We start from the raw sequence: 24791 nt of genomic DNA, 5'->3' as shown, positions 1-24791 counted from the left end.
CTGATTTAACAACGGGGAGGAGGGGGAGACCCTCTACAAAAATTTAACATCCTTTTCTACTATGCATCATAAAATATTTTATCTGTAAAAGAAATACTTCCAGAAACGTGAACAGGCATGCAGAACTCCTACTTTTAATAAAGTCAACAGAAACTGATTGATGGATACAATGTGTAAAACAAAAAAGAAACAGCAGCATCAGGGAAGCCAGATTACAAGTTTTTCCCAATCTGTTCAGTTTACAAGTACACCCTCCATAAAGAAGGTATAAAAAAAAAAAAATCCATACTTCAATCTGAAACTGAACAAATCCGACATGACTTAAGAGACGTTCTGACTTCTTATAGGAGTACCTAGACATATGAATCTAAAACATGTGTAGATACAATCAGGATTATGTGATCATTATTTAATCAACTGTGCAAAATGTAATAATTGCTTTCAATTACACACTGGCAAGCAAAATTACCGTTCTGTCATACACAACCCTATTGATGGCCATCTCCTCACACTGACACCGAGAAGCACATTCACACACACCAGCAGGATACAGGTTCTTTGTTGCCAAGCAGACACATTTATTAGAGTTTTGGAGGGAGGCCCCAGCTCAGAGACTGCAGTGCCTGTGAAAACACGCACAGCAGGACACTACACACTCAGGAGGTCACGCCTCCCATGCTAATTTAGCACTGTCCTCTCAGAGCTGGACCTGCTCCAAGATCCACAGCGTACACTTTGACCCAACACACACATACCTCTGCCATTAGTTATATCTGTCAAACTCATAGTATGTCTTGTAATCACATCAAGTTTAAAACCTAAACAGATGGCGGGCAGAAGAGTTTGGTATATGTGATAAATATTTTATATTAATATTTAGTATTTTAATATCCTATTAAAATGTTCAGAGGTAAAAACTGCCTTTGAAATGTCAAGACACCCACATAATATTACGTAAAATTAAAAGGATCATGTGGCCACTATCAATAGTAAGCGTAGAGGTCTGGGACAGCATGCGACCATAGCTACTCAGTAACTCAAGTGCTCTTGCTGTCCGTTTCTGATGAGTCACTCTCTTCACTGTTGCTGCAGGAGCAGGCTCGGTGCTGCTGTCCACTGTCTGGGTGAGGGTCAGATATCGCCATGGGGACGGTCTGCAACTCCTAAAGGAAATTCATATATTGAGTATATAAAACTTAAGTTAGAGCAACAAACTACGCAACACACTCAAGAGGGTTGGCCTCCTGCAAATTATTTTCCTAATCTTAGCCTGAGAAGTGCCACCTACAGCTCACTTATTTTACACCTTTTTGGCCACAATATTCCAAAATAGTGAAGGTTGCAATCTTTCTGTACACACACAAAAAAAGTTGGAAAACACTGGAGCAGGATATGGTCACTGGAGTGAAAACTAATCTGCGTCAGTGCATCCATAATATTTTTGTGTGTCAATTCATGGATAAGTTCATGCATCTGCAGCAGGCACTGGAAAAAGACTGAGCCATTGCAACTTTTTTTTTTTTAATTAACAAAAAAAACAAAAAACAAACCACCCACCCCAACTTTTAAAGTAGTACTGTTAAAAGACAACAATCGTCATGTTTGCTGATGCAAGACTAGTTATTTTCCAATAGTACAACCCCAATTCCAAAAAAGTTGGGACAAAGTATAAATTGTAAATAAGAATGGAATGCAATGATGTGGAAGTTTCAAAATTCCACATTTTGTTTAGAATAGAACAGATGACATACATTTTCTCAGTTTAAACATTTATCATTTAAAGAGAAAAATTAGGTGATTTTAAATTTCATGACAACAACACATCTCAAAAAAGTTGGGACAAGGCCATGTTTCCCACTGTGAGACATCCCCTTTTCTCTTTACAACAGTCTGTAAACATCTGGGGACTGAGGAGACAAGTTGCTCAAGTTTAGGGATAGGAATGTTAACCCATTCTTGTCTAATGTAGAATTCTAGTTGCTCAACTGTCTTAGGTCTTTTTTGTCGCATCTTCCGTTTTATGATGCGCCAAATGGTTTCTATGGGTGAAAGATCTGGACTGCAGGCTGGCCAGTTCAGTACCCGGACCCTTCTTCTACGCAGCCATGATACTGTAATTGATGCAGGATGTGGTTTGGCATTGTCATGTTGGAAAATGCAAGGTCTTCCCTGAAAGAGACGTCGTCTGGATGGGAGCATATGTTGCTCTAGAACCTGGATATACCTTTCAGCACTGATGGTGTCTTTCCAGATGTGTAAGCTGCCCATGCCACACGCACTAATGCAACCCCATACCATCAGAGATGCAGGCTTCTGAACTGAGCGCTGACAACAACTTGGGTTGTCCTTCTCCTCCTTAGTCCGAATGACACGGCGTCCCTGATTTCCATAAAGAACTTCAAATTTTGATTCGTCTCACCACAGAACAGTTTTCCACTTTGCCACAGTCCATTTTAAATGAGCCTTGGCCCAGAGAAGACATCTGCACTTCTGGATCATGTTTAGATACGGCTTCTTCTTTGAACTATAGAGTTTTAGCTGGCAACAGCGGATGGTACGGTGAATTGTGTTCACAGATAATGTTCTCTGGAAATATTCCTGAGCCCATTTTGTGATTTCCAATACAGAAGCATGCCTGTAAAGTGATGCAGTGCCGTCTAAGGGCCCGAAGATCACGGGCACCCAGTATGGTTTTCCGGCCTTGACCCTTACGCACAGAGATTCTTCCAGATTCTCTGAATCTTTTGATGATATTATGCACTGTAGATGATGATATGTTCAAACTCTTTGCAATTTTACACTGTCGAACTCCTTTCTGATATTGCTCCACTATTTGTCGGCGCAGAATTAGGGGGATTGGTGATCCTCTTCCCATCTTTACTTCTGAGAGCCGCTGCCGCTCCAAGATGCTCTTTTTATACCCAGTCATGTTAATGGCCTATTGCCAATTGACGTAATGAGTTGCAATTTGGTCCTCCAGCTGTTCCTTTTTTGCACCTTTTACTTTTCCAGCCTCTTATTGCCCCTGTCCCAACTTTTTTGAGATGTGTTGCTGTCATGAAATTTCAAATGAGCCAATATTTGGCATGAAATTTCAAAATGTCTCACTTTCGACGTTTGATATGTTGTCTATGTTCTATTGTGAATACAATATCAGTTTTTGAGATTTGTAAATTATTGCATTCCGTTTTTATTTACAATTTGTACTTTGTCCCAACTTTTTTGGAATTGGGGTTGTAGGACCATGCCTACTTTCCAGTGTTTAAAAATCAAAATTTATAAGTTTTGCCTTCAATGTGAAAAACAGTAAATACATTATTTGGCCAGGCGGCACGGTGGTGTAGTGGTGGTTAGCACGGTCGCCTCACAGCAAAAAGGTTCCGGGTTGAACTCAGCGGCCGGCGAGGGCCTTTCTGTGTGGAGTTTGCATGTTCTCCCCGTGTCTGCGTGGGTTTCCTCCGGTTTCCCCCACAATCCAAAAGACATGCAGTTAGGTTGACGTGGGGCGACCTCGGGCTGAGGTGCCCTTGAACAAGGTACCTAACCCCTGACTGCTCCCCGGGCACTGTAGTATGGCTGCCCACTGCTTCAGATGGGTTAAATGCAGAGGATGAATTTCAGTGTGCACGTGACAAAGGTTTCTTTCTTCTTTAAATTTGTAGCCCTCTAAAGGCAATCACATCTCCTATATGTGCAAATAAGGAAGTCAACATGGACAGTAACTAGCATTTTAGTACTTGAGATTGGTCTTGGTCTCAAAACCACTTTTTGAAGGTCTCCATCTTGTCTCGGAATCAACCACATTTTACTCGGGTTTGTCCTGGTCTCAAAACGTGGACCATGACTGTGGGGAGATCACTAAATTACCTGTGCATTGTTGTATTTGTGAACATTACTGTGATGGATGTAAATCTTCCTGCTTCAAATTCAACCATTAATGAACTCCTTACCAATGTGAAAATTTGTGTTACTGTTAATGGCCGTCACCCCTCCCTTCCTCCATCACACACACACCAAGAAAGTGAATGCAGGAGACAGAAGAAGCCGTGGCTGTCTGGGAGATGTCTGTCTCAGTCAAATCTTCTGTAATAAAACCTGAAACGTGCCTATAGTTTGCATGTTCCAGATTTTATCGGAAGCATGTTATGCAGTGTGGAACTCGTACTGGTCTGGTCTTGATGCTCTTGCCCTGCCTTGGTCTCGATACACACCCTGGTCTTGGTCATGACTTTGTCTCGGTTTAAGTGGTCTTGACAACACTGACTGTAACCTGAGATCAGGACTGAGCTATAATAAAAGGAGCAGCGCCTATACTTGGCTATTTATGCTTAATGCCATAGTTAAATTTCAATACTGCTTTAGTACAAGTAGTATTGATTTAAAACTAATTACATTTTTGTTTGGATCTTCTTTACAAGTATTCATTTATAAGGAATTAAACCATCAGAAACAAACATTTTCTAAAGCCATTATATAAAACTAACGCACCACATGGACCTGAAATTATACTAGCTAAAGACCACTTACACACCCCGTTCTCACTGCTGTCCATGAGGTGTTGAATCTCTGTATGCCAGCCCAGAATCTCAGAGAGTCTTCTGACCAAATCCACCAGGTCTCCCAGCTCCACATAGTCCCCTCTCCTTAGGGGTTTATGCTCAAACGGCCCCACCGCATGTCGGTTCAGCAGCAGACGTGGAACTCTGGACTTAACCGTGTTCACCAGGCTGGCAAATGGCTCGATCTAAATTTTAAAAAAAGAGCTCAATTTTAAACTAGCAGTATGTGTAAAGTGAAAAAGCTAAGCCTGTGTTTATAACCAGCATAAATCAATTCAAATTCTTCCTGTAGGTTTGTGATGATTATGAAGAAGAATAACACTGACCTTTAGAGACGTGCCCATGATGATGAGCAGGTCCGCTTTGGGGAAGTCTGTTTCATGTTGGAAATATTTTTCAGGTAGATCCTCTCCGAAAAACACAACATTCGGCTTGACCGTGGCGGAACAGAACGTGCATGTGGGGACACTGTCACTCATGATGGCTTTCTGCAAGGAAAATTGCAAAAGCACATAAAATACAGGTGGTCATTATGATAATGGCCCTTGTAGAGCAGACACTGTTGTGCTTCACCTTAGCTTCATCAGCAGGAAATGGCGTATAGCACAAGTGACAGGAGGCAGTCGCAAAACTTCCATGAGCTTCCACCAGTTTATCATCAGGAATACCACACACTAAGAAGAGAGCAGAAAACATTTTTCATTGTGGGCTTTTTTTTTTTAAAAAGCATGGCTGTAAATCTCTAAAAATTTTGTTCAACATACATTTTTCCAAGCCATCGATATTCTGCGTGTACATGCGAAGCAGGAGACCTTTCTGGTGCAGCATGCGGATAAAGTAATGGATGTAATTGGGTCGATGTCTGCCAGGGTACAGCTCTTTGGCCAATGAGAAGAAAGGACGGGGGTCATCAGAGAAATAGTCGATATTGAAGACGGCTTCGGGGTATGGAACGTTGTACTTTTCCAGGTTGGCATACAAGCCTGTGCCTGGAGTTCTGATTGGGGGGGGCACAAAGGAAAGGCAGTGACAAATTACTGCTCAGAATAAATAACTGAGCAACAATTTTCAACAGGAAATGAGAAGTTGTATTTAATTAAAGAATAAAAAACATGATGGGCTGGCATGTCATCATGCTGAATTTATTATTTAACAGCACGTCCCAAAGGTGGCTTGTAATTTGCCAACGATTACAATGGTTTCAGAATTAAAGACAGGGATATCAGTTTATTGTTGCATTTAATCTTGTGGAACATTCACAGCACAAGTTAGCTTCCCTTATAATTTTATGACCAATGCTAGAAACAACTGTTCCAACAATGGCCTCTCTCGAAGTTCATTCTCATCTCATTATCTGTAGCCGCTTTATCCTGTTCTACAGGGTCGCAGGCAAGCTGGAGCCTATCCCAGCTGACTACGGACGAAAGGCAGGGTACACCCTGGACAAGTTGCCAGGTCATCACAGGGCTGACACATAGACACAGACAACCATTCACACTCACATTCACACCTACGGTCAATTTAGAGTCACCAGTTAACCAAACCTGCATGTCTTTGGACTGTGGGGGAAACCGGAGCACCCGGAGGAAACCCACGCGGACACGGGGAGAACATGCAAACTCCGCACAGAAAGGCCCTCGCCGGCCACGGGGCTCGAACCCGGACCTTCTTGCTGTGAGGCAACAGTGCTAACCACTACACCACCGTGCCGCCCTCTCTCGAAGTTAATGAGACACAAAACTGCAGCTTCTCATGTTACTGAGAAACCTCAAAGTCCTGTGTCCTGAAGACTTTCCCTTGAGTGGACAGCTTTATCTCCGACACAGATCGAAGTCTTACTTTAAAAACAAAAAACACCCCACGACAGCAAATAACATCGGTGTTATTTGCTATTAAATATTACAAGTTACACTTATTAACATCCGCCATTACAAGCCCGTTTTAGCAGACACTATGCCAAAGCCGTGGTGTTCTACAAAATTAAATCAGGACCTTCTGACCAGTCAGATTAAAGAATTTAGCAGCAAAGCAGAACTCACCTGAAGTCTGGTATACCACTGGCTGTGCTGATTCCAGCACCAGCTACCACTACCACATTACGTAAGCGACCCAGCTTCATCAGTCGGCCCACAGTCTCGAGAGCTCCCCGTGGGACCGAGCAACCTGATGCGCCCTTACTGACATCAGTACCTGCTTTTGCCACCTTTCCTTTCCTGAAATAAGTAGCTCTGGTCATTTTTTACAATTCGTAGTAATTAGGCGCAATTAAGAAAGCCACCACAGTATCCCACCGTGCTAATGAGGCCTGCAGCTCGCTCACTCTCATGAGGCTCAGGTCATCGAGTAGGACCGAGTCGGATGGTTTGCTCTGCTGGGAGGAGGACGGAGCAGATTCCTGAGAGCTGATGGAGCTGCGCGTCACTCTACCGAATCCAGGCTGGCTGCTCCGTCTGTCCCTGCTCATCTTCGCTTTGCTCATGCCTGCACCTGCAAAACCAGATGTGGTATATTGTTAAATTCACACCTGATAGGTCAAAAGATGTATTATTATTTTCTGGAACAGCAGCTGTAATAATAGTGCAGATTGTAAAGCAAAATCACAGGTTTAAATTAATATACGCATTCAAATACATTTCCTTTTCTACAGGAACAACTCATTTGCAGGGACTTGTACAGCAGATGCACCACATAATCCAACACTAATGAACACAAAAATAAACAATTGTTGATAAACATTCTGTTAGGAGAAATTTATTTAATATTTATGAAAGGAGTCTCAAATATCAAAGCTGTGTAACAGTCTGAAGTAAAGCCGGTCCTCTGAGATTTTCGACAAGTCTTTGTTCTAAAGTTACAGTTTCTTGGTAATGTGACAAACCTGCATTTTTGTCTTATTAACTTTGAGAGAAAGGGGACAAAAAGTTCTAGTGATGGGATGACTGGAGGAAAAAAAAAAGGGGGGGGGGGGGGCGCCCACACACACACAGCCTACAACTGCTCGACCCCCCCAATCAGCTGCCAAACCAGGGATGAATACACAGTTTCGTCAGAAAACACCATGACCTGGTGAGCCAACTCCAAGCCACCATTGAGGCCATCTCTCCGAGCAGTCATCCCTCATGGTATATTTGTAGGTATCCAAACTCATACGCTTTCAGATCAATACCTGTGTATGGCGATGGGTTTTTAATGACATAGGTATACAGATCATGTGGGCCGAAGTCAGGTAAAGACGAGGGCTTCGTGTACTTCCGTACATCAGTGAACAATCCTGGTGGAAGCAGGTAAACGTTGTTCTCTAAGCCTGCTAACCTCAATTTTTGCAAATACCTCTCCTTCTGCTCGCCCTGCAAATGCGCTACGTCGCTGGATAGTGAAGGTGTTTTCTGCATCTCGCTCCTTTTTCTTTTATGTTTTTCGTTTGTCGCCTTCCTCGCATTCAAACTGATTCGAGCCGTGCTGTCCAAAATGGCAGCAATCACATGACTTGGTCACGTGGGTGAAATACCTCAATACCATGGTACCAGTCTTTCCAGGCTGTCACTTGTCTATCCAAGTCATCACGTGATTTTCCAGGTTTTCATCTTGTACTGAAGGAGGAGGTAATTTGGGTGTGCTGTTAAAGGAAACTATTCAGTCAGGGTTGGAACAAGCCAGGCCACATAGTCCATCACCAGCACATCGTAATTTATTCCACATCATAAAATTAGCCATGTTTACTCGAAGCCTAATAATCCATTAACCGTTTAACTGATTAAACAAAATCACAAAACACAGAAGACAGACTAAACAAACCAAGGGTCAACGGATTTAAAATTCAATTAAAGCCCCATTATGCAATATTTTATGCTCCTGGGTTCCCCCTACAGTTGCGCAGTGTAATTCAGTTATACCACTGACGTAAATACAAATCGTGCTTTGAGCTCTCCTCACGGACAGCTGTGCACGTGGGTTTGTTTACAAGCCGAAGTTTACAGAATAGCAGGTAGGAGTAACATTACATGATTTTACACAAATATGACCGCATAGTTTTATTTACTGTGACATTGGAGAAGAATCCTAAAATAAGAATAGCAAGAGCTTTAGTTGTTTCCACAAATGTGGAACTAAATGTTCCAAATGCATGTAAATGGACATTTCAAGATAAAATTTAAATGTCAAAACTGAATTTCTCCTCACTGACGAAAAATTTGCACGTAAATTGAGTCTTTTCATCCCTCAAGTGACCATAAACTGATTCAAAAACAGATATGTAGAATTACATAATCAACTGCACGATGCCCGAGAAAGACCTTTTTCCCCAACTAACTTAACCCCCCCCCCACACACACACACACAACCACAGATTGCCATGTGGCATTTTAACTCCATTTAATACACGTTTTCTTGTATGCCATGTTCATCAAGGTGTTTTTAGGCTACAGATTTGAGTAACAGGTCCCTCAGTCTGTTTCTGTACCATCTTGACTCTAGAGGCTTCTGAGGCTGTATTTAAACGGCAGTTAAGGCAAAACCCCAACCACAGTGTGGCTCTTTTGTCTTCTCCCACTTTGCTCAGTGAAAAGCTTCAATGTTTTAAAACTGTCACCTCACAAACAAAAGCTAATGGTTGTAATATATTTAGTGTTCCCCCTCTGTTGGGCAGCTATGCTAATACAGATCACAGCTGTGGCAGCTTTACTGCCCAGAGAAGGTGGAATATATGAGAGAAAGTGTTAGGGTCCAGATTTGACCATGTGTCAACAAACCCAGCTGGAACAGAAAGGAGAAAGCCCCTCAGAAGGCCCCTTGAACGCCGCAAAAGGAGGGCGAGTGAACGGAGATGGATGATTCAGGGGTAAATTTCAATAAAGAGAGTACAGAGGAGGCAGAGATGTGGGAGTGTGTTGCCAAAACCAGCAAAATCATCAGCCAAATGAGTACAAGTGTTGACAGTGTGTTGAAACGTGTATCAAATTGGTACGAGTAAATGACACTTGAAGCTTTAAACATCGCTGAAACACAGAAAAGGAGGAGTTTAACCGACTTGAACGTTTTGTAGCTGACCAGTGAGGACACAGATCCTTTTTTGATATGATATGGAGTTTGACTGATTTGATATGGAGTGGAAAAATACCAGCAAACCAAACTGAACACATAATGGGTTTTGGATTTTAAATGCACATGACTGAAGTGATGAAATCAGCTAGTTATTGTACGTTATTTCCTTTACAGTCTTGGGTTTATGGCTGCTATCATTTCTGTAAAGATCAGAGGACACTGTGCTCTCCATTTCAAAATTTACAAAGCTTTGAAACTTTCACCGGCATAAAAAAGGACAAAGCAACACACACAAGATGCCAAATAAAGATGTTTGCACTTGATTAAATGAACAACGTACCAATATCTAAAACATTTTAAATTGAATTGTTTGATTTTTTTGAACGTTTAAATTGCATTTTGACTTACAACTAGCAATTAAAAAAAAAAAAAAAAAAAAATTTATATATATATATATATATATATATATATATATATATATATATATATATATATATATATATGAGTGATTCCACGCTTATAGGTACATGAACTTATTCACCTAAAGCCATTTCTTTTTTTACCATCAGGTCACAAAACATGTAATCTTTAATGAATGATATGTTAAAAGATAACTTTAATTTTCTGAGATGTAATAAAAACATATTTATATGCCAAAGTCAAGCCTATGAGTTCCAAAATGATGTCTGTTACATTACTTCTGTTACGATTGTCCATCTCGTGTCTGTTAAAAATTAATTACAATCTAGCTATATACCATGTTAATCTTATTGAAAGAATGTGTATGTTTATTCTACTACACATGTTTATTAATTATATTTGCTAAAACATCACCTTCCTATGTTTCAAAAAGTAATTCTACATTGTTAAAATTGAGAATATATATGTCCACAACACTTCTGTTACGTTCTGACTTTGGCATATAAATATGGTTTTATTACATCTCAGAAAATTAAAGTTATCTTTTAACATATCATTCATTAAAGATTACATGTTTTGTGACCTGATGGTAAAAAAAGAAATGGTTTTAGGTGAATTTTTAAAAATAAAAGTTCATGTCCCCATTTCAGTACCCATAAGCGTGGAATCACTCATATATATATATATATATATATATATATATATATATATATATATATATATATATATATATATATATATAAAATAATACACAGATGTTAACAAAGTGTGTCAATACTTTAAGCAGCTAGTGTCCCAGTAAGCACTTTATCCTGGTTAGGATTACAGTGGATCTGGGTACACACCCTGGATAGGACATTGATCCATTGCAGAGCAGCATGCATACATGCAGCTAATCCACGGTCTGACATTTGAGATGTGGGAGGAAACCAGGACAGAGGGAGAACATACACAGACAATAAAACCAAACTTGGGACCAAACCGAGGAACCTGGAGATGTGAGGTAGCAACACTTCCCCTGCGTCATATTTAATTACCCTACTCCAAAAAGGGGGAAATAAAAGGTTGTAACCTTGTGCTGGTATTTTGTGATCCGGAACACAGTCTTAAAGCATGATTTAAGACAAATAAATGCATCGAATAAAATGCAGCCTGCATCATGGCATACAAAGGAGATAATTCAGTCCTTTATTACTGAAGAACATTAAACTTATCACAGGCTGGAGAGGCATTATAAAAATTACATTCAGAGGGACAAGGCGGCCTGTTCCACTGGAGTTATAAATCCATCTGCTATGGGACAGCATCTGACAAAACTGTGTCTAAAGTTTATATTCTTATCAAGTTTTAACCCCCCCAACATCACACCGGCGACATTGATTTTGACTACTGTGACACACCAGATGCTACCAGGATTAAATGCGTATTAGACCTTTAAAACACACTTCAGTCTTTTTTTAAAAGCATCCAGGCTTACTCCTTATGAGATTAAACTTCCCCATCTTCATTACTTTAATACCCATTTCTGGGGAGCTATTAAAAACCACAGGTGGCAAGAGATCACCGCTTTTGTGTCCTGTCCACCCATCAAGACACTGCTGAGTAGGGCCAATACATCACAGCAGATCTTAATACGACTCCACACAGAGCATTCTGGTACAAGAATGAAAACACTGACATGAAGATACAGACAAAGTCGAATGAGATGTTGCATCAGGGAAACGCTTCATTCTTACACCTTCTATGTTACAAATGCTTTAAATATTAAAAGTCAAGGTGTTGGTTAACTGCGGTCATATTACAAAGGAACACACGGATGGGAAATGACATGAGAAATTCCCAAAAACTGACTACATACCAGAAGAATCAGACAAAAACAGGATATGAAGAATCTCTACGAGCAAGATTATGTGGAAACAAGCAAAACATTTCCAGGCCATTGTAGAATAAAAGCACTTAAGAACTAATGGCTGATTTATGCCTGCTCTTTAAAGGGCTGATGACACGAACATGACACTATGCAATTTCTTAAATAAACTATACAACATGGCAAACATGTTAGATTTCTGTTATAATTACGTGAAAAGAAGCTGTTGTTACGCGAATATCCAACTTTTAATTGCACAGTGCAAGAAAACTGGGTCCGTGGCTCGCGGCCATGCTGTGACGTCAGCGGGAGAACACGCTGCGGTTCACTGGCTGTTCTACTCAATGGAAATGGCGCATGAAAACACCGGTGAACTCTAGTGCTAGCTCTTCCTCTGAACAAAAGAACAACCAAATACTGGTACTTTAAGCAGTGATCATGATGGCATGATTTTATCTGATTTTAAATAAATGAGGTTGATAATAATGTGAATGTTCACAACTAGTACATACAAACTCTGCAGCTTCTGATTCAGCAGCTGCGTCATACTCCGCAAAAACATCAGCAAGAACCTACAATATAAATGGAAATGCAATACACTCAGCTCAAATGACTTTTGGAAAGTATAATTTCTAAATTTTTTCTACATATTCTTGAAGTCGGTCATCGGGGTACTTGCTACCGTTCCCTAACAACGCATGGCAAAGGGTAAAGTGTAGTGTTGCTACGAGTACTTGCTAAAGCCTCCGGTGGAAGATCCTCGATGTGCTGATAAGACATACAGTTCTATATAACACACAAGTGTCACGATAATCACAAAATGGATGCAAATTGTTAAAATACCTAAATTTTTAAGCAATCATGTGTTGATCTCTTCCGAATAGAATCTATGATAGCCTACCCTCTTTACCCTTTGCCTCCCGTTGCTAGGCGGCAGTTACATGAAAGCCGCAAGCTTTCACAAGCAAATACATGACTGATATCACGCCGACTTTATGATTACATTTATGATTATCATGAATGTGTACTCTATGATGTGTACTCTATGAGCGCTCCGGAGCGAGTCACTTCCAAGATGGCCGCGCAGACCGCATGGTTACTATTTTTAGCATCATGTCGGAGCACTCTATAGCTCTACGTACCTTTATCTTATGTCGTTTCTCAACACATGTTCTGACAGGAGGACTGTCTTTGGATCCGGCATAGCTACTAGTAGACCCCCTCCGGAATACTGTAGGCACTGCTGATGGTAGTAACACACATTTGTGCTGAACTGAACACCCAAGAGATTCCTTTAAGCTGGGAAGGGTGTCAAAACAATCCAAATCGAAGTGTTCAGAGCACAGGACGGATGTTGGTGAGGGCTCCCACTTGTCACGAGTGCGCCTGACTTGCTTCACCCACTTCGCATGCAGCTCGGGATCTCTGGGAAACTTGAATAAACTTACCCCATCCTTGTGGGTTTTGGAGCAAAAGCCGGCAACACAACGCGAAGGCATAATAACTAATATATATATGTATAATACTAATAATGACAAACTGAACACCTGTCGCATCAACAACAAACTGGTAAGTTAGGAGGAAGATTCTTTCGCTGACGTCATATAGCTCCTCCTCCTCCTCATTCATCTCCTGGGTGCTGCAGCCCCGTCAAATTTGCCCAAATAGCTGCGTTTATCATCATAACTTGTAAAATAGGCACCTTCGTGAATTAATATATGGATCATCGGGAATTACTTGTGTTATAAAACATCGTCAAAGATGTCAAAAACGTGTCATCAGACCTTTAATTAGCCAGCAGAGGAAAAAGGGCAGAAACATAGCCGTTTACTCCAGAGGGACTTTAGTAAACATGGACACATGAAGAGAGGTGCAAGCGATAATGCTAACAGGATGCAGAAACTAATACACACAGATCGAGGCAGCACATACGACATGTGATCAAAAAGTTCACAAGTTTGCATGCAAATGCATGCAACACAGGTCCCCATGTTGACAGCACAAAGTCATGCAGCATACTGGACTCTTGAGAGTTACTGCTCACTCCTGCCGCACTCGGTTTGTTCGCAACAGGAACAGTCCCAGAACTTTTTGATCACGCCGCTTCATCTCTGACAGCAGGGCTTACAAGCAAAGAGATCGAGGAGGATAAAAAGCAGATATTCTGCTTGAGTAATAAGCGGCAGCAACAAAATGTTACTTTTTAGGTTTTATCCACTATCATTTTCGAGGTCAGATAACGAGGTTACTATGACTTTAAGACAGACAATCATTATGAGTCGACACGGGCATTCTATTTTAACCCTAGCTGCACACAGCACAATGACCCGAGTTACATGACAGGCATTTCGGTTTAATCAGCCTCCGAAGGGCTGTTGTCATGGGCTTTTCAGGCACAAGCTATAACTATTTCGTGGGTTTACCTAGAAAGGTTTGGACAGCATAAAAAAAAATAATTTAATGTTTTCCGATTTAATTAAATGATTTTTATGCCGTCCAAGCCAAAACACATGAAATAGTTATAGCTTGCACCTGAAAAGCCCACGACAACAGCCATTTGGAGGCTGATTAAACCAAAACCCTTATTGTGTAACTCGGGTCATTGCGATGTGAAGGACAGTCATTTGGAGCCACCAATGAATCAGAGGGGCCAAAAGAGAATGATGACAATTATGCAAGAAAACAGACAGGCCACAACCACACACACACACAAAAAAAAAATCAATCAATTTGTAACTCAAATGGTAAAAATGCCAATTAACTTCAAATGGGTTAACAGGCCTACTTATGCAAAGCACTGTATATTATACATGGAATTGTCAATTTATCACCACTATAAGCAAAATAATTCCAAGACAATATTTGAGAAAATGGTACCCCAACTATATTTTTATTCCTCAACCAAATAAGATATTTATACATGAAACAAAGGGAACAGTTCTCAACCTCCGTTCTGAAAAATCCTTATTACTATATGGCTGCTATATCATCAACACAGCTGATTTCTCCCTCTCTCTCTGTCCTGAGATGATCAAAACTTATCTTCTTCCCATAGCCAGCAAGGGCCGTAGGGGCACCACTGATGACATTTTAACAGTCTATCATTGGGGTGTCTAGGACATTTAAACTTGGTATAGCTCATCTCTCTCCAAGCTTGATCAATGGACAAATTTTAGCCAGTTAACCTAACTGGATGTCTTTGGACTGTGGGGGAAACCACAGCACCTGGAGGAAACCCATGCAGACACAGGGAGAACATGCAAAATCCGCACAGAAAGGCCCCTGTCGGCCACTGGACTCAAACCCAGAACCTTCTTGCTGTGAGGCGACAGTGCTAACCACTACACCACCATCCCACCCCTCAAAACTTACGCACAGCCTCTAACTGAATCACCTGCACCTTGATCATAAAGTGGGGTCTCACTACACTGGTTGATTATTGTAATTGAATTAACGTGCCATGACACTTTACAGCTTTACCTGCCTTCCAATGCACCTAAAACCCAATTTGGGGAAAAAATTAAAAAAATAAAAATTAAAAAAAAAAAAAATCACTTGAAAACTTCATTCATTCTCTTTCCAATATAGTCTGATATCTGCTCCATCTCAAAGCGTTCCATCTGTAAGCAGTTTCTCTAAGACGTCTGCTGCCCCCATTCAAGTTCTGGCCTCCCAGCTCTGGTCACCACGGTGATCACTTAAACACCAAAAGGTCTCCTCTCTTCTTTATTCTCCATTGCACTAATGTCATGTCACTTTGCACTGGCTCTTTGTTCAATCCTTATATGATACAAGGCAACTAATTTGAGCTCAATGTACTATTTGTTCAGGGTGTGTGCGCACAAGAAAGAGGAAGCAAATGACTAAGGCATTCAGTACACAGGATTAAATTAGGTTACTGAGAAAAGCACATACTGTACAGTAGGTGCTGTACCGTCATTTGGAAGTATGTGATGTTGCAATATTAAATGTGATCTGATCGTGAATTCAACTCGAGTACAGAATCTCAGAATCCACAACTTACCAGACACTGTTCAATGTGAAGCAAGTGAAGACCACAGAGAAGTGAATGAAATTTTCAGAAAGAACACTTTTTGTATGGTGCCAACTGACAACTTAATGCAATGATCAAAGACTTGATAAAATAGCCAACATGATGTCCTCTTGTGGAACATCTGGTGAAGCCTGACATCTAGTGGTGAATACAAACACAGCAATAAGGGGAATTTGTAATGGCCAAGCGGCGGCACGGTGGTGTAGTGGTTAGCGCTGTCGCCTCACAGCAAGAAGGTCCTGGGTTCGAGCCCTGGGGCCGGCGAGGGCCTTTCTGTGCGGAGTTTGCATGTTCTCCCCGTGTCCGCGTGGGTTTCCTCCAGGTGCTCCGGTTTCCCCCACAGTCCAAAGACATGCAGGTTAGGTTAACTGGTGACTCTAAATTGACCGTAGGTGTGAATGCGAGTGTGAATGGTTGTCTGTGTCTATGTGTCAGCCCTGTGATGACCTGGCGACTTGTCCAGGGTGTACCCCGCCTTTCGCCCGTAGTCAGCTGGGATAGGCTCCAGCTTGCCTGCGACCCTGTAGAAGGATAAAGTGGCTAGAGATAATGTGTGTGATGCGATGTGGTGTAATGGCCAAGCCTTTTGTGGAGAGAAAAAGGTGATTAGTGAATTTGGTCATAAGTGCTGGAATGGGCTGGTCTCTAAAACAGCTAGTGTGCCAATTCTTCATTGATGAGAGAGGTCAGAGGAAAATAAGCAGACTGGTTTGAGCTGACAAAAAAGCTATGGTAACTCAATTAACCACTCTTCATAACTGTGGTGACCAGAAAAGCAAGTCAGAATGTACAACACACTGCACCTTGAGGTGGATGAACAACAACAGCAGAAGATCACATTAGGTTTCACTTCTGTCAGTCAAGAACAAGAACCCAGGCTTCTGTGAGCACAGGGTCACAGAACCGAGAGAGTTGAAGAGCGAAAAGAACGTTGCCTGGACTGATGAATCGAGACTTGTCTTGCAACAAGGAAATGGAAGTCAGAATTTAGCATCAACAGCATGAATCCATGGACCTTACCTGCCTTGTATCAACAATTCAGGCCAATAACCATTAAAAAGAAAAAAACAAAAAAAAACAAAAAAAAAAAAACCATGGAAGTCTCTAAAAAGTGAAGCAATCACTTGTTTGTCTTTGTTTGTCTCTATGCGTCAGCCCTGCGATGATCTGGCAACAAGTCCAGGGTGTACCCCCACCTCTTGCCCATAGCCAGCTTACCCGCGACCCTGCACAGGATAAGTGGTTGCGGATAATGGATAGATATTTTGACAGTCATGTCCTGTTGTGTTATTGGTTGTATTAACAGACCCTCAGTGCAATGTTCGTTGCAATTTTTTCAGTAAGTCTAACGTTAGCATAAAATGGCCAATGTGATCAATTAGTTTTTAACCTGCCAGCTAACTTCACTACAGAATTTAGTGTCCTCTTCCTACTTATTTGGACTACAAGTTCAACTAGAAGGGCAAGGTAGAGTGCATACTTCTGCCAAGCCAAAAACATTTAAAAAGGGCACTTGAACCTACAACCCCGATTCCAAAAAAGTTGGGACAAAGTACAAATTGTAAATAAAAACGGACTGCAATAATTTACAAATCTCAAAAACTGATGTTGGATTCACAATAGAACATAGACAACATATCAGATGTCGAAAGTGAGACATTTTGAAATTTCATGCCAAATATTGGCTCATTTGAAATTTCATGACAGCAACACATCTCAAAAAAGTTGGGACAGGGGCAATAAGAGGCTGGAAAAGTTAAAGGTACAAAAAAGGAACAGCTGGAGGACCAAATTGCAACTCATTAGGTCAATTGGCAATAGGTCATTAACATGACTGGGTATAAAAAGAGCATCTTGGAGCGGCAGCGGCTCTCAGAAGTAAAGATGGGCAGAGAATCACCAATCCCCCTAATTCTGCGCCAACAAATAGTGGAGCAATATCAGAAAGGAGTTCGACAGTGTAAAATTGCAAAGAGTTTGAACATCTCATCATCTACAGTGCATAATATCATCAAAAGATTCAGAGAATCTGGAAGAATCTCTGTGCGTAAGGGTCAAGGCCGGAAAACCATACTGGGTGCCCGTGATCTTCGGGCCCTTAGACGGCACTGCATCACATATAGGCATGCTTCTGTATTGGAAATCACAAAATGGGCTCAGGAATACTTCCAGAGAACATTATCTGTGAACACAATTCACTGTGCCATCCGCCGTTGCCAGCTAAAACTCTATAGTTCAAAGAAGAAGCCGTATCTAAACATGATCCAGAAGCGCAGACGTCTTCTCTGGGCCAAGGCCCATTTAAAATGGACTGTGGCAAAGTGGAAAACTGTTCTGTGGTCAGACGAATCAAAATTTGAAGTTCTTTATGGAAATCAGGGACACCGTGTCATTCGGACTAAAGAGGAGAAGGACGACCCAAGTTGTTATCAGCGCTCAGTTCAGAAGCCTGCATCTCTGATGGTATGGGGTTGCATTAGTGCGTGTGGCATGGGCAGCTTACACATCTGGAAAGACACCATCAATGCTGAAAGGTATATCCAGGTTCTACAGCAACATATGCTCCCATCCAGATGACGTCTCTTTCAGGGAAGACCTTGCATTTTCCAACATGACAATGCCAAACCACATACTGCATCAATTACAGCATCATGGCTGCGTAGAAGAAGGGTCCGGGTACTGAACTGGCCAGCCTGCAGTCCAGATCTTTCACCCATAGAAAACATTTGGCGCATCATAAAACGGAAGATACGACAAAAAAAAAAAAAGACCTAAGACAGTTGAGCAACTAGAATCCTACATTAGACCAGAATGGGTTAACATTCCTATCCCTAAACTTGAGCAACTTGTCTCCTCAGTCCCCAGACGTTTACAGACTGTTGTAAAGAGAAAAGGGGATGTCTCACAGTGGGAAACATGGCCTTGTCCCAACTTTTTTGAGATGTGTTGTTGTCGTCATGAAATTTAAAATCACCTAATTTTCCTCTTTAAATGATACATTTTCTCAGTTTAAACATTTGATATGTCATCTATGTTCTATTCTGAATAAAATATGGAATTTTGAAACTTCCACATCATTGCATTCTGTTTTTATTTACAATTTGTACCTTGTCCCAACTTTTTTGGAATCGGGGTTGTAGAATAATACTAAAACGGTACACCAAATTTCATCAAAATACATTTACTAGTGTGAGTCATGTTAGGAACAGAAAGAAAGAAAAAATCCTGGATCCACATACATATCCAGATTTGCATCAAAATCTAAATGATTGTTCCTCGGCCTGTGGCTCACCTTTTCTCAAAATTTCATCATTCACTACCATTTGAGTCATGTTGTAAACAGTCAAACAAAACAGAGGCAAAAACAACCTCCTCCAACAAATTTGGCTAAGGTAATGAAGACATTCTGTGGCATGCTACCGAACTTCAACTCATTTCCACCGCGCAAACTCTGGCTCAAAATCTAACACCATGGCAGAGGAATTTTGGCTTAATTTTTATAGAACCGAAGTCCATGTTTTTCATTCATTTTTTTTTTTTACAGTCTTTGGTTCAGGCTGATGCTGGTGTGTAATAGGGCAATTCCATGAAATGGTCAACCCAAGGGGTGAAACTTCATTTTGTATACAGTATATGGTGTTAAATTTGATTGGGTTATTATTAGTAATGATTGGTTCATTCACTGCAGTCAATATTTTTGTGCTGAACACATGTCACATGACTGGCGGCCATTTTGAAATTGGCAGATCCAAGCACATACTCTAAACCTAAAACTAACGGACACAAAGCAGCACTCAAACTGCTGTCAAAAGTCCTCACCAGGCAAGTTAAACTGTGTTTTATATCAAGTGGACCTTATTCTTTACATTTCCATGAAAAAATTGATTCCATTGAGTAATTATCACAGCTTAGGGGCCTTTTAGATCTAACAAGTAGCTAGCTTTGTTCACTGATCGATATGACTAAGAAAGAGAAAATTACCACATTTCATCTCTCTCTCTACATCAAATCATATGTAAATTTGGAAAGTGTTGCATCAGTTACTGAACATTCCATGATCTCAACTGTCAGTTCTCAACATTTTTCATAGCTTATTTCTTTCATTGTATACTATGGCATGTTAAAAGCAAAAAGTTGGAAGAAATGTTAATAAAATTGCAACAAGTTTCACAGAAATTGGCATTTGTACTTGTGTGTTCACAGTTGTCGAATTCTCCAAGTTGTGTTAGTTACCAAGGTTCGCTGCATGCCACTAAATAAATTATTCATATCTGGGAAAAACTCTGTTGTCCAAGATGGCCTTTGGGCCTTAAGTCATCATACATTTGTTTGAGTTTGAGGTGGAACAGGTGGGGAGCTTCAAGTACCTCAGTGTTCACCTCTCAGAGGACCCGACATGGGGCGTGAACACCAAAGAGGTGATGAAGGCGGCCCAGCAGACACTCTTCTTCCTGCGATCCCTGAGGAAAACTGGGCTCTCACAGAAGCTCCTCACCAACTTCTACCAGTGCACTATGGAGCACTTGCATGTGACGTCACAGCCGATCGAGATTGTGACAGACGCCATCTTGTCGGTCAAACGCCATATTCCGCCTTCTACTTCTACTTTTACCTTTTCTTCTGGAAAACCCTACTATATACAATTCTACTACAACGGCTGCGGCTACAAGCTCTCCCTACCTGTGCACGTTTATGTTTTTTGTGTGTATTTTTGCGTGTTGTTCGTCTGTACCGGACTTCAATATCCACTACAACCGTATGGACTTACTGGACATTGGTTTCCAGCAGAAAATGACGGTTTGTAGCGATTTCCATCGCATGCACAACATTCCGGACGAGAAAAAAAAAAAAAAAAAACATTCCGGACGAGATAGCGAGACCAGCGGGGTCTCCGTGGATTGTTATCGGAAGCAAAGTGAAGGAGGCGGCGCTGGGAGCGGAAGCAAAAGCGAGGCTGCAGAGCCGGCCTGTTGACTAAGCTCAGAAAACAGCCACTCCACTGCTAAGCCTCTACCTCTCCAACGCCAGATCCATGTAAACAAGACGGACGATTTGGAATTACCTTATTCTATTCTATAATCGGCTGGTCAGTGCATCTAGTATCAGTACTAGTAATACTTAAGTGACTTACCCATCCAATGAGGATTCTTGTTTACAAGATGCCACATCTGAGTCGCTGACAAATCCTGAATTTCTGTAAAGATAACTGTCCAGAGATTTATAAGCACGCAGTGCTTCACCACTGAACAGCGAGGGAAAGTTAATGAGGTAATTATACACGTCTGGGTATTCCGCTGGCAGTTCAAAATCCGGTCGTGAAAACTCCGTCCGGTAAGCCATAAGGGTCACTAATCTGTAGATCGTTTATTTTAGACATATATCTAGTTATCTGTTCATTAGAAAAATGAGCCGTGTAGTCCGTCGGTTGAAATTGATCCATTCTGTACACGAGTGCAGCAGTATTCAGCGGTGTTTTTGACCGACAAGATGGCGGTCGTGTACTTTCCGGTCACGTGACTGCAAGATCTCTATACAAAGTGTTCTGAGCTATGGATGCATAGTGTGGTTCTCCAGCTGCACCTCAGAGGAGAGGAAAGATCTGCAGCAGATCATCAGGACTGCATCTAAAATCATTAGTACCCCTCTCCAATCCCTGGAACAGATCTACTCTGCCAGGCTGAGAAACCGAGCCACAAAGATTAGGACTGACTGCACTCACCCCGGACAATGTCTTTTTGACACCCTTGCCTCTGGCAGGCTTAGGGTCATAAAGTCACAAAACAATAAGTTCAATTTATATAGCGCCTTTCACAAACCCAAGGACGCTTTACACAGGAGTTACACACACAAAAAAGCCACACTAGGAAGAGTAGTGTGAGGTAAAGAGGAAAGTCTTCAAGTTAGCTTTGAAGGAAGAGAGAGTGGAAGAGTCATGAAGCGATTGTGGTAACGAGTTCCAAAGTTTAGGAGCAGCAACACTGAATGATCTGCCACCCACAGATGCCAGTTTAAAACGTGGGACAGTTAAAATCCACAGACAGAAGATCTGAGGGAGCAGGAAGGACAGTACAAATGAATTAGCTCACAGAGATAGGAAGGGGCGAGACCATGAAGAGCTTTATAGGTTAAAAGCAAGATTTTGTATTTAATCCGAGAAATAACTGGCAGCCAATGCAGCTGCTGTAAAACAGGAGTGATGTGAGCAGTGCACTTGGTGAGTGTGAGGACTCTAGCTGCCGAGTTTTGGATGTACTGCAGGCGATTGAGCAATGTGGCAGGGAGACCATAAAAGAGAGAACTGCAATAGTCAAGATGAGAAAAGATAAACGAATTGACTAACATTTTGGCATCAGTTTCAACGAGAAGAGGGCGGAGACGTGCAATATTGCTGAGGTAAAAGAAAGCATTCTTAGTAAGGAGTTTAAAATGGGGCTCAAATGTAAGGGTGGAGTCAAAGAGAACGCCAAGGTTTTTTTTTTTATAACTTGGGAAGGACTTATAGACACACCAACATCAATAGTGAAACAGCAAGACACCAAAATAGCTTCTTCCCCAGGGCTGTAAAAGCTCTGCTGGAGGCCTGATCCGGACTTGGACTCACACCCTGCACCTTGCTGTGTTTGGCTACACTGAATACTGCAATTTATACTGCTGCTTATATGCCATTATGCTGCTTTTTAAAAAAGGTTATGTATACAGATACACTACCGTTCAAAAGTTTGGGGTCACCCAGACAATTTTGTGTTTTGCATGAAAAGTCACACTTTTATTTACCACCATAAGTTGTAAAATGAATAGAAAATATAGTCAAGACATTTTTCTGGCCATTTTGAGCATTTAATCGACCCCACAAATGTGACGCTCCAGAAACTCAATCTGCTCAAAGGAAGGTCAGTTTTATAGCTTCTCTAAAGAGCTCAACTGTTTTCAGCTGTGCTAACATGATTGTACAAGGGTTTTCTAATCATCCATTAGCCTTCTGAGGCAATGAGCAAACACATTGTACCATTAGAACACTGGAGTGAGAGTTGCTGGAAATGGGCCTCTATACACCTATGGAGATATTGCACCAAAAACCAGACATTTGCAGCTAGAATAGTCATTTACCACATTAGCAATGTATAGAGTGTATTTCTGATTAGTTTACAGTGATCTTCATTGAAAACAACAGTGCTTTTCTTTCAAAAATAAGGACATTTCAAAGTGACCCCAAACTTTTGAACGGTAGTGTACACTTTTACTTATTGATATGCTGCTGTGATCTGAGCCCTGAAACAGTGTTTCGTTGTATAGTAATATGCAATGACAAAGAATCTATCTAATCATAGCCACATAGTTTAATTTTAAACCCTCTGAATGTTGCATCAGTTACCTGTGGAATTGTCCAATAAAGAAAGAAAGAACAACTTTATTCATCACACACTTGTGAAATTCCTCTCTGCATTTAACCCATCTGAAGCAGTGAACACACACATGAGCACTGAGCACGCACACATACCCAGAGCAGTGGGCAGCCATGCTAACAGCGCCTGGGGAGCAGTTGGGAGTTAGGTGCCTTGCTCAAGGGCACCTCAGCCCAAGGCCGTCCCATATTAACCTAACCACGTCTTTGGGGGCGGCACGGTGGTGTAGTGATTAGTGCTGTCGCCTCACAGCAAGAAGGTCCAGGTTCGAGCCCCGTGGCCGGCGAGGGCCTTTCTGTGCGGAGTTTGCATGTTCTCCCCGTGTCCGCGTGGGTTTCCTCCGGGTGCTCCGGTTTCCCCCACAGTCCAAAGACATGCAGGTTAGGCTAACTGGTGACTCTAAATTGACCGTAGGTGTGAATGTGAGTGTGAATAGTTGTCTGTGTGTCAGCCCTGTGATGACCTGGCGACTTGTCCAGGGTGTACCCCGCCTTTCGCCCGTAGTCAGCTGGGATAGGCTCCAGCTTGCCTGCGACCCTGTAGAAGGATAAAGCGGCTAGAGATAATGAGATGAGACATGTCTTTGGACTGTGGGGGAAACTGGCGCACCCAGAGAGAACATGCAAACTCCACGCAGAAAGGCCCTCACCGGCCGCTAGGCTCGAACCCAGAACCTTCTTGCTGTGAGGCGACCGTGCCACCCAATAGTGTAGGGAATTGAATCGTGTGCAAGTGTAATACTATTAATGTAGTGTCTCTAACAAAGTATCTGTTTACAGGAAATGTGCAAAAGTAATTCAGTGTTACCTTTACCTCTGAAATTTGCATCATGAAAGGAAGAGCAGAGTACCATTAGACATACTGGCCTCTGCTGGCTTCCTTTCCAGTTCTGAAGCACGGAGATGTTAAACATGAGACAGATACTAAAAGTCTCTCATTAATGAGATTTGTAGGTCACTTTAAAACTTGACCCGCAGATCTGCAAATTGTTTTATTTTTCCATTGTGCATGCATGCAAATACGCATCTACAGCATTACTAGGTATTATTAAAGCCTTAAGCTAAACTTTAGCACTGAACTACATCTGAACCGGCATCATGGTGTACGCTACCACTCCCTCACACTCAACAGCTGTGATTTCTGTTCACAGCCTGAATCCTACATTAGCCGTTTACACAGTGTAGCTACTACTTCCGGTTTGGTGGCTTCATGCACAATAATATATCTAGTAAAAAAGACAAAAGCACTAGCTAGTCATTCTGTGGTCAAACCTGCCTCCAGTTGCTGGTCAGCAGCCAGATAAATATGCAGGGTTGAGATGGACAGTACAGCTAGAACCCAAACAACAGCGCCAGCTGCTCCTGTAGTTCTCCTCTCTGAAAGCTCCACACTGAGAACTACACAGTGTCAGGACTGAATAATGAGGAATGAAAGTTTAGCAGTGGTTT

At 41.6% G+C, this 24791-nt stretch overlaps 1 protein-coding gene across 3 annotated transcripts; it reads right to left on the bottom strand.

The window, feature by feature from the left end:
- Positions 1 to 118: 118 nt before the first annotated feature.
- On the bottom strand, positions 119 to 24791 carry si:dkey-103i16.6 (uncharacterized protein LOC557125 homolog). 3 transcript variants are annotated; one of them, XM_060923751.1, is made up of 8 exons: positions 24619 to 24791; positions 6851 to 7046; positions 6599 to 6772; positions 5324 to 5556; positions 5133 to 5233; positions 4886 to 5047; positions 4532 to 4744; positions 119 to 1163 (listed from the first exon to the last, which is right to left on the bottom strand). In XM_060923751.1, the coding sequence occupies exons 2-8, from the start codon at positions 7036 to 7038 to the stop codon at positions 1038 to 1040; spliced, it is 1197 nt and encodes a 398-aa protein (XP_060779734.1). In that variant the 5' UTR covers positions 7039 to 7046; positions 24619 to 24791; the 3' UTR covers positions 119 to 1037. The 3 variants fall into 3 exon arrangements, with proteins under 3 accessions (XP_060779734.1, XP_060779735.1, XP_060779736.1); XM_060923752.1 differs by lacking the exon at positions 24619 to 24791 and adding an exon at positions 7191 to 7246; XM_060923753.1 differs by having other exon boundaries at positions 1072 to 1163; positions 4528 to 4744.

Source organism: Neoarius graeffei, chromosome 6 (assembly GCF_027579695.1).
Source record: "Neoarius graeffei isolate fNeoGra1 chromosome 6, fNeoGra1.pri, whole genome shotgun sequence".
In the NCBI taxonomy this organism is placed as follows: Eukaryota; Metazoa; Chordata; class Actinopteri; order Siluriformes; family Ariidae; genus Neoarius; species Neoarius graeffei.
The sequence above is the reverse complement of the archived record's forward strand: the minus strand, read 5'-3'. Positions and strand labels throughout refer to the sequence as shown.

What these genes read in the sequence shown, in the direction of transcription:
- si:dkey-103i16.6 (XM_060923751.1), bottom strand. Translation starts at nt 7,038, where the DNA reads ATGAGCAAAGCGAAGATGAGCAGGGACAGACGGAGCAGCCAGCCTGGA. An exon ending in TTCCTGCTGATGAAGCTAAG is followed by an intron (nt 5,048 to 5,132) that starts GTGAAGCACAAC and finishes TTTTCCTTGCAG; the next exon opens with AAAGCCATCATGAGTGACAG. An exon ending in TGGACAGCAGTGAGAACGGG is followed by an intron (nt 1,164 to 4,531) that starts GTGTGTAAGTGG and finishes AATTTCCTTTAG; the next exon opens with GAGTTGCAGACCGTCCCCAT.